The 9,707-nt window shown below is 54.8% G+C and overlaps 1 protein-coding gene across 1 annotated transcript; it reads right to left on the bottom strand.

The window, feature by feature from the left end:
* Nucleotides 1–834: 834 nt before the first annotated feature.
* KCNK6 (potassium channel, two pore domain subfamily K, member 6) lies at nucleotides 835–9,424 on the bottom strand. Its single transcript, XM_004690590.1, has 3 exons — nucleotides 9,121–9,424; nucleotides 1,196–1,591; nucleotides 835–1,058 (listed from the first exon to the last, which is right to left on the bottom strand). The coding sequence occupies exons 1-3, from the start codon at nucleotides 9,422–9,424 to the stop codon at nucleotides 835–837; spliced, it is 924 nt and encodes a 307-aa protein (XP_004690647.1).
* Nucleotides 9,425–9,707: the final 283 nt, after the last annotated feature.

Genomic DNA, 9,707 nt, shown 5'->3' with positions numbered 1-9,707 from the left:
TCTGAGGACACAGGCAGGGCGTGGCTGGAGCCCAGGGAGGCTGGCCTCAGGGCCCAGTGTGCCTTAGGCCAGTGTAAACAGGCATACTGTGAGAGTGGTGCTGGCTGAGAGCAGCACCTCCTCAGGGGAGCTCTTACAGCCCAGGACTATGAGGAGCTCTCTGTACAGATCTCACTCTCCAGAAACATCTAAGAAGAACCATCCACCTTCATCTCGGAAGGCTTCTTATTTTGGGGCTGAGTGCCTTTGTCCCTTCTTCCAGGAAGCCCTCCCTGACTTTCCAGGCAGCACTTCTCCAGCACACGCCTCATCACTCTGCCTCCTCTGTTGACACGGCGCTGGTCTGGGCTGTCACACTGGGGACAGGTCTATACCTCACTGGACTTTGAGGCCCGAGAGCAGAGCCCTGGCCCTCTTGACTGCGACTTTGCTCCACTGTACAGCTGAGCACGGGGCTAGCACAAGGATGAACAGATTTTTTCCACGGGACAGACGAGGCTATCAGGGCTCCGACTTGCCAAGGTGTGGTGGCGGATCTAACGCACAAAAGGAGGTTTGAGCAGAGAGCAGGGCAGGTGTCACGTGCCGAGTGAGAGGGGCGGATGCAGGAGTGAAAGGATAAGCGAGATGGTGAGGAAGCCAGAGGGCCAGAGCGGGAGGTGAGAGGGCAGGAGCCCAGCGGAGCCTGGACGTGTAAAACAACAGTTGGCCAGGCGGGGGCACCAGAGCTTCCCGACCCCCAGCTGCGCTTCGGGGTGCTCCAAGGGCCAGCTCCAGTCCCGGAGTCCCTCCACCGCAGGCCAGGTGCACCCAGACTCGAGGCACCTGCCCCTGCTACCTGGCGATGGAGGCATAGTTGGTGTGGGAGCCGGCTGTGAACTGCTGGTGCGGCTGTAGCTGGGGGCCCACAATGTCCACCCGGTCGTCCTCATGCTCGCCGGGGCTGTCAGGGCGCGGATGGGGCAGCAGGATGAGCTCTGTGAGGCCGTGAAGGTCGGACATGTGGCGGAAAGTCTGCAGCACCAGCACCATGGCGACCAGGCCCAGGAAGAGGTAGACTGCAGAGCGGGGTAAGAGCAGTGTGAGCTCAGGCCCTGGGTCTGCCGGGGCCCAGCAAGGGGCCTCAGGTCCCTCTCGGGCCCGAGGGCCAGGCTGTGGGTCTGCTCTCCACTGCCCAGCCAGCCACTGCACTCACCTGTGACCAGCAGCTTGTAGAGGGCCCGGTAGGGCTGGCCAGGGGCCTCCCCAGGCACGTAATCCCCCAGGCCGATGGTGGACAGGGAGATGAAGCAGAAGTAGAAGGCATCCAGGAAGGTCCAGGCCTCCTCAAGGTAGGCAAAGATGGCAGCTGGCACCACGAAGCAGACGGTCCCTACGACCCCCAACATGACTATCAGGTGCCAGAGGGCTGCCCGCCGGGGGTCCCAGCCCCAGCGCACACTCAGCCAGGACAGGGGCGCGTGGGTCAGCAGCAGCGACAGGCGCTGGGCCGAGGCGGTCAGCAGCAACATGGTGACCGGCACGCCCAGGATGGCGAAGGCGATGGAGAAGGCCTTGCCGGAGTCCGTCAGCGGCGTCGTGTACCCGTAGCCTGCGGGAGTAAAGGGGATATCCTGCACCCCTGCGCCGGGGTCTGTGGTCATCCTGAACTTAGCGGTCATTTCTCCCTCAAACCCGGCCACCCACTGTCTCTTCTGAAGCAGCTCCAGCCCCGCCCCCTCAGCCACGGGCCTTGGCAACATCTTGACCCCCTCCTCACCCCATGACCATCTGCCGGTGAACCCTGTTGTCTCTGCGTTCACCCCAACCCCACCACTATGGGCTCAATGACACAAACTATGCAACCTCTGTCGACAGACACGGTACGGATGGAGGGGAAATGCTCTGAAAAATCAGACTTTCCGCGCTAACTTATGTTCTGACCTCCCTTTTTTGCATAATCGTAATATCAAAATATTCTGAGCAACCTTCAGCTTACAATTGGATTGCCTCAGCCTCAGGAGGCGCTACCTGGCCCTGACAAGCAAGCACTGTACCAGGGTGAGAAATTCCTCTGGAAGTCAAAAGTCATTAAACAACTGGCTGATTAATAACAACAAAATGGCTGTTACTGCAAAGTCTCTCACGGCCAGACTGAGGAAAACCCAAATCTTATCACTCTATCTCACACAGCCTTCTATTCAGTTTCTAAATAACCACTCAAGCTTTCTACTATCTAGTCTTTAGATATGGAAATTCACCCAAGTCGCCTATTCAGAGCTAATCAAGCTTTCTACCGTCTAGACTTCAAGGAAACTCACAAACTTTATAACAAGTTTTTCAAAGAACTTTACTGTAATTTGATTTACAAGAAATTTCCTCTTCCTGCCCTCACTCTACTTTACCCCCTAGGATGTCTCTATGACAATGAAAGCCATTAATAGATAATGTTTCAGGGACTTTATTTTGGTTAATCTTCACTGTGGTAAATATAGTAATATTAGTCTTAAACTCTGTAAATCTATGCACCTGTTTTAACCTTGATAGATTGATTTTAAAATGTTATAATCTCAACTAAAGGTCAAAATGACCCCAGACTATTCTTAGAAAAAAGGTGATTGTGATCTCAGCCCATTTCATATGCTGATATCATCCTGCCTGAAGTGTATAAAATAAACCTCTGCTGAAGGCAGAGCAGGAAGACTTACACCCAACTCCCATTCCTGTGTCTTCCTCACACCCGCTCCCCTTTTTTCCCCTTTTCCCCCTTTTCTAGGGATCTCCACTTGCCTACACTGCTCCCACCTTGAGACCCTGCCTGTTCTGCCCCCCTATAATCTGTGATCGGGGACAAAGAGTCTCCGACAGCTCATCCCCATCCTGTCTACCCGGGCCGCCTCCTCCCTGGTCTCCCTTCTGCTCCCACCCAGTCTGCTCATTAGATCCAGCCCATGGAACACCTGAGGCAAGCCAGTCCCTTCTGTGCTCAACCCTCCCGTGATGCCATCACCCTCAGAGAAAAAGACAAAGTTTTCACATTGACCTACACATGGTAGCAAGTTCCCACCCCTAGGGCCTTTGCACTGGCTGTTCATTCCCCACAGGAGCCTCTCTCCACAGGTTCCATACAGCTCCCACCACCCCCGGCAGGCCTTCACTCAAATGTCACCTTCTCAGTGAGGCCTGCACCTTATTTCAAATTGTTATAACCTCTCAGGCAACTGTTCTTGTTTTTACTGTATTTACCACTTTCTAGCCCACACCCTGGTTGACTCATTTGTTTGCTGTGTGTCTCACCACCAGAATACCAGTTCTTCCCAGGCAGGGGCTTCTATTTTCTTCATGGCAACGGCCTGGTATCTGGTGCAGAGTGGGCACACTTATGAATGAATGAGGGGTACAGGCTCTAGCTGGGCATGAAGCCTCAGTTTTCTCTATTCTAAAATGGGAGTCCAAAGTCCTCCCTGGTGGCACAAGGCTATGAAGCTATCAGAGCCACTACAGCATGAGTTCGATCCCTGCCCAGGGAGGTGACCTGTCTTCCCTCCCCTCAACAGTGTATTTCAGTTGATCCGCCTGTTCTGCTCCCCACTGTCTCTGGTGAATCCTCTCATTCCCCACACCTCTGGCTTATACCCCAGTTCTCAAATGCATAAATAAATAAAATAAAAATAAAATGGAGAGTGCCAAACCCCATGGGGCTCCCAGAAGACCGAGGGAACACAGTAGTGTCAGTGTGTGTGTGAGTTGTGCAAGCAGAAACACGACTGGGGTTGTAAAGGGCCTGGCTTCTGTTGACAGCACAAATGCCTTGGCCAGACATTGCCGATCTGGCCCTGGAGTCAGTCATAGGTGGCATCACACACATGACTGGCACCCACTGTGTCTGCCTTCCATACAAAGGGATCGCCTGATGTGAAGGCAGAGGCTCGAAGAGATACTTGTATACCCATATCCACAGCAGCTTTACTCACAATAGCCAACAAGCAACCTAAGCGGCCCCTGATGGATAAGTAGAATGTGGTGCTTAGATTGGTGTGTGTTTGCAAAGTAATCGACGTTGTGACAGAATACTATGCAGCCTTGAAAAGGACATTACGGCATGCAGTAACATGGATGAACCTCAAAGATATTATGCTAAGTAAAATACACTAATCACAAAAATTAAACACACATAATTTCACTTACCTCATAGTAGTTAATATCATGAAGATAGAAAGTGGAATAGTGGTTGTCAGGGGCTGAGGAGAGGAGGAGGGGAAGTTGTTTAGTGAGAACAGTTTCAGATGGGAAAAATGAAGTAAGTCCTGGAAATTGGTGGTGGCGAGGACTGCACAAAAGCAGGAATGTGCTTCATGCCAAGAAGGGTGTACTGAAGGAAGGTCAAGAGAGTTCAACCTATGCTAAACTTAATTTACCACAGTAATAGAAAATTGGGGGGAGGGGAGTGGAGTCCTTTAGTTTTTGGGTTTTTCTTTTAAGATTTACTTATTCATGCATTCAAGACCTGTAGGCCAGAGGTGAGGGGGGTGAGAGGATTCATCAGAGACAGAGTAGGGAACAGAAGAGGCAGATCCACTGAAATCCACTGCTGAGGGGAGCAGCAGTGAGACAGGAGAGGTCTGCTGTGCCCTGTGGGTCAGCTCCCTGGCCAGGGATCCAACTCCTGCTACAGTGACTGGTGATAGCTTCACGTGCTGAGACTTAACCCCTGTGCCATCAGGGAGGCCCCTCCTTTAATTTTTGTTAGACAGGTGATCACCGGGAATAAATACATTCCCTCCTCCCAGTAGCTAGGTGTGACTCATGACTAATTTCTGGTCAATAAGAAGTAAAAGACTTTCAGGGAGTGTCCTTAAAGAGGGGGGCTGCCAATTTCCATTCTTTCCTCCTCTTGCTGGCTGGAACATAGACATGCGGGCTGGAGCTGGGCAGCCACCTTAGCCCATGAGGTAATCTTGGGACTGGGAAGTGTTACCAGGGGCAACACCATTCCTCTCTTGGGCTGACCTTGAATATGAGCAAGAAAGAAATTTCCATCTTACATAAGCAGTTAAGGCTTATCACTTATGACACAGTGCTTATTCACACCAGGATTTGACAGAGCAGCTCCAGCAACCTGGTCGCAATGACAGGTTTCCAAAGCACATAAAATCCTCATAAACAGAAAAATCATAGTTAGCCTGGAATGGGGGCTCGAGCTGCCACCTGCTATCTCAAAGAACCTGCAGTCTCAAAATACTCCGCCGCTAATTCCCTGCATGACCGTGACCGAGTGACGCTGACCTGTCCCTTCAGAGACCTGCAACATGGCCTCAGAAGCAGCCTCTCCTCAAGTGCCACAGTAACAACCCTACCAGTTGGGACAGGGTGGAACACCAAGGAAGGGCCTGGGAGGACCCCCTGACCAAGATGCCCACTTCCTCTCCTATTCCAATTTCCGGGGGACAGCAGCAAACAGCAGCACCCCTGGGCTCAACTGCAGCAGGTCTTCCTCAGAAGGTGTGACCAAACCCGGGGTGCCGTGGGCCAAGAAGGCTCTGGATGACTCCAGGTGTATCCAGGGCTCCGGCTTCACCACCAGCACTGAGGGCCACTGAGGTCGGCCAGCCTGTCGCCATGAGCTGCCTTCACCCCAACAAAGCCTCCCCCTTTGACAAACTTGAGCAGGGCCCCTCTGAGCCTTATTCTTGACTAGACCTAGTTCTAGCGGGGATCCTGTCAGTTTGGGGAAAAGCTTTTGATCTCTTAGCAAACTCCTCACCCCCACCCTTGACAGCTAATGCATCTCACTCAGTCCTCAGCGTGTCCCCTCACTCGGCTCTAAGTATCCACTTTGCTCTATTCGGAATTGAGCTCAGCCGCTCTCCCCTGCAGGCCTAACTTGCCATTTTTTTTAAAAAAAGATTAATTTATTCATACAGAACTGGGGTACAGGCCAGAGATGTAGAGGGTGAGAGGATTCACCAGGAACAGAGTGGGGAGCAGAACATGCAGATCGACGAAGTACACTGCTGAGGGGAGCAGAGGGTGGGTCAGGAGAGATCTGCCTCGCCATGTGGATCTCCTCAGGGGCAGGCAGGCAGGCAGGGATCGAACTCATGCGGAAGTGGCTTAAGCTTCTTAGTGCTGTGCTTTAACCGCTGCACCACCAGGGAGGGCCCCTAACTTGCCATTTTTAATAAGCATCAGAATAAGTTTCCTTCATTAGAACACACGCTCTCCATGCAAGCCAAAGAAGGGTGTTGGTTAAGGGCATGGGACTCTGAGACTTGAGGCTCTTACTTCAAATCTCCAAACGAGGGGAGGGAAAGGGACAAAGGATAGTGGGGAAGGAAGCAGCATCTGTGAGCAGCACCTGTATGTGCCAGCCCAATACATCTAATCTTTCAGATTTAGGTTAGCATTTAAAAAGAAGAAGAAGGTGATGGCACACGGGTGATTTGGTGGTGGAAAACCCAGGCGGATTACAACCGGGATTGGAAAAAAGCACAAAATGATGTAAAAATAAACTATTATATTAACATTTTTTTAAAAAAGAGAGATATTAGGATAGAGGAAAAAAAGAAAAAGGCCCTCCTTGTGACCTAGCACTCTCAACTACTGCCAGCCACAGCAGCATGAGTTCGATCCCTGGCCAGGGAGTGACCCACATGGCGCAGCTGACAGCTCCTGTCTCCCCGCTGTTCCCCTCAGCAGTGTATTTCAGTTAATCCGCTTGTTCTGCTCCCCACTCTGTCTCTGGTGAATCCTCTCCCCCTCCTCCGCACCACTGGCCTGTGCCCCCATTCTTATATGTATAAATAAATAAACAAATAAATCAAATCTTTCTAGAAAGAAAATAATATATCTCCACCCTATACCTTTCCAGCTGTGTGGCCTTGGACAAGGTGTTCAACCTCTCTGGGCCTTTTCTTACATTGCCAAAAGAGCCCTACCAAAGGCTCCTGCCCCGCACGGCTGTTGTGCCCAGGCAGGGAGGGAAGCTGGTGTGTGTTTGGCCCTCCGCGAGGCGACAGCGCTACTGTGAACTGGGTGTATTATTATCCCATTTTATAGATGAAGGAGGACGCCGAGGCCTAGAGTCGAGCACAGCGGGATGGGATCTGAACACAGACTGTGTCTGCCTGGGGCCTGGCTTCCTCACCTGTCCTGCCTGAGACATTTCTCAGAAACCAGGGCCTGGGAGGGGGCGGAGGGAGACACTGGCGTGACCCAGGGAAGCCCAGAGCAGGTCTGGCAGCCCAGCCCAGCAGGGAAGGGTGGTGGAATTCAGGAGTCTGAGAAGCCTCCAGCTGCTGCCTGTGGCCTGTGCTTGCCCATTCTGACAGGACACCAAATGCTCAGCCACGGAAGCCTATGGCTGACAGGAAGGGAGAGTTAGGGTTGGGGGAGCCTGCCCAGCACCCCTCCCCCAGCAATGGCAAAGAGGCATCTGGGGGGCTGCAGAGACTGATTCCCACAGGGCTGTATTGGTCTCACTTGAGCAGAGGTTCAGAGAAGTGAACCTGGGGGGTCAGAATCTTAAATTAGGGGCCAGCGTCTTAGCTTGAGAAGGATCCTGGGTCCAGAGGAAGGAGGGGGCACCAGTGGGGGCGTTTTCTGGCTCACAAATGGGACGCCAGTCCTCAGGCAGAGCGGGTGCTGAACCCAAACAGGCCTGAGGGGTAGACAGTGCTCAGGCGCCAGGGAGGTCCCTGGCCCCTGTGTCCCGGGTCCAGGTGAAAAGCAAGGGTGCTCTGGAGTGGGAGCTGAGGAGGTGCTGGGGTGCAGCGGTCTGGAGCACCCTGAAAGGGAGGCTTTCAGGCCCAGAGCAGGCTGGGGCGGAGCTGGAGCAGAGGGGAAGACCCAGTTAGGGTCTGGTAGGGACTGGAGGGGTTCCTCGGTGCCCAGAAGATTCTCTTTCTTGGGAATTCAAGGGTGGATAGGGGCTCTCAGGGAAACTTGGGGGGGAGGGAGGAAGGTGGGGGAGGAGGGAGCAGCACAGAGCTGGGTGGGGCGGCTTCCTGTGGTGATGGGGAGATTCTGCTCTCTTTGAGGGGTGAAAAGTCCCGGGAGGGACTCTGAGGCTCCTCCCAGAGTGGGTATCAGAGGGGTGAGAGTGGGTATCAGCGAGGGGTTCTCAGTGGCCTTAAGGGGAGTCCCTGGTTGAAAAGCCCCTGGGAGTCCTGCTGAGGTAAGGGTTTGAGGTGCAGAGCGGGAGTCCCAGTTGGGAACTTCTGACAGGAAGCAGTTGGTGTCACCTTTGGGGAGGGTGCTCTTCCTCTCTGGCACACATCCACATTTGGGAGCTGCTGAATTAGAAACCCCAAGTCCAGAGGGAACAGGAGTATCCCTATTAGGGGGAAAACCCCGAATTGAGGGCCCCCCAGTACAAGAGAGATGTTAAAGCTGGTGTGGAGCACGTGGAGATGGTCTTGCATCTGAGTCAGGGATGGAGCCAGGAGTTTGGGGCCCAGAGAGGGGTGGTCTCAGACTGGAGGTGGGTGGACCCTCCCCGGGAAGTGGTCTAGGCCCAGGAGGGCAGAAGTCTCAGGTGGGAGCCCCAGGCCCTTGTGAGGGTGCCTCCCCTGTTGGGTCAGTGTGGCCTTAGCAGTACACCCTAAAGCGGATCTGGAAATTCAGGGTTCTCGCTCATCCTGACCTGGGTCAGGAGGAGGCTGGGGCAGGGCTTCCTGAGAAATGTCTGGAAGCACATCTCTGGAGAGTCAGGAGACACTGTGGGAAGTCTGCAGGCCCAGCCCAGAGGGGACAGGTGCTGCAGGACAGAGCCCAAGCCCAGAGTGTCCAGGCCCTTGCTGGAGTCCTGAGGATGGCCCTGGACCCAGAGGGGACTGGAAGGACTGGGTCTCCATGAGGGTTAAGGCAGAGAAATGGGGTTCCAGATGCTCAGCGGCAGCCCTGGTCTGGGCCAAAACTGGGGCATCGCCTACTGGGAGGAAGTGCTGGGGTGCAGACTTCAGAGAGGGAGGCAGACACCCGAGTATGGGATTGGTCCTCACTGGGGGATGTGGAGGGTACCCCAGGCCGGGCAGGGAGTGGGAGCTGAGTTAGGGGTATCGCCTAGCTGCCCAGAGTGGCGAGGATGAGACGGGTCCCAGGTGCTCGCTGGCTTGAAGGGTGGCAACGGCGCTCACGTACCCACGGTGGTGACCAGCGTGCTGGCAAAGAAGAGGGCCGAGGCGAAGTCCCAGGACTGGTCCGAGGTGTTGGTGAGCGCGGCGCGCCCCAGCCGTCCGGCCGCCAGCATCCGCTCCACGAAGTGGTCCAGGGCTGGGGCGGGCACGCACGGGCTGTTCCGCAGCAGCTGCTCTCGCAGTTTCTCCAGCTCGGCTCGAAGTTGAGCTTCATGAGGCGCTTCCAGCCGCGCCACCAGCAGCGCACCCAGCACCAGGTACGCGGTGTATCCCGCCAGGGCGCCCGCCAGGAGCACGCCCCGCCGCATGGTGCCCTCCGCAGCCGGCTCCCCGACAGCCCGGGGCCTCGCCGCTGACGTGGCCCCCGCCTCTAGACGACCCGGAGCCTGGTTTCAGTTCCGGAAGCGCACGAGCGGCGGCGGCAAGCGCCCCAAAGAGAAAGGAAGGAAAAAGAGGAGGGGCGGAGGTGGACGAGCGCCCCGCCTCCGGGAAACTGAGGCACGCCCCAACGCCAGGTGTTAGTTCTGAGAGGGTGGAGCCCAGCGTTCCGGACACTGGAGGCCAACAGGATGCAAAGTGGGGTCTCCCTCT

This window comes from Condylura cristata, unplaced genomic scaffold (genome assembly GCF_000260355.1).
Source record: "Condylura cristata isolate star-nosed mole 26May11 unplaced genomic scaffold, ConCri1.0 scaffold00028, whole genome shotgun sequence".
Lineage (NCBI taxonomy): Eukaryota > Metazoa > Chordata > Mammalia > Eulipotyphla > Talpidae > Condylura > Condylura cristata.
The sequence above is the reverse complement of the archived record's forward strand: the minus strand, read 5'-3'. Positions and strand labels throughout refer to the sequence as shown.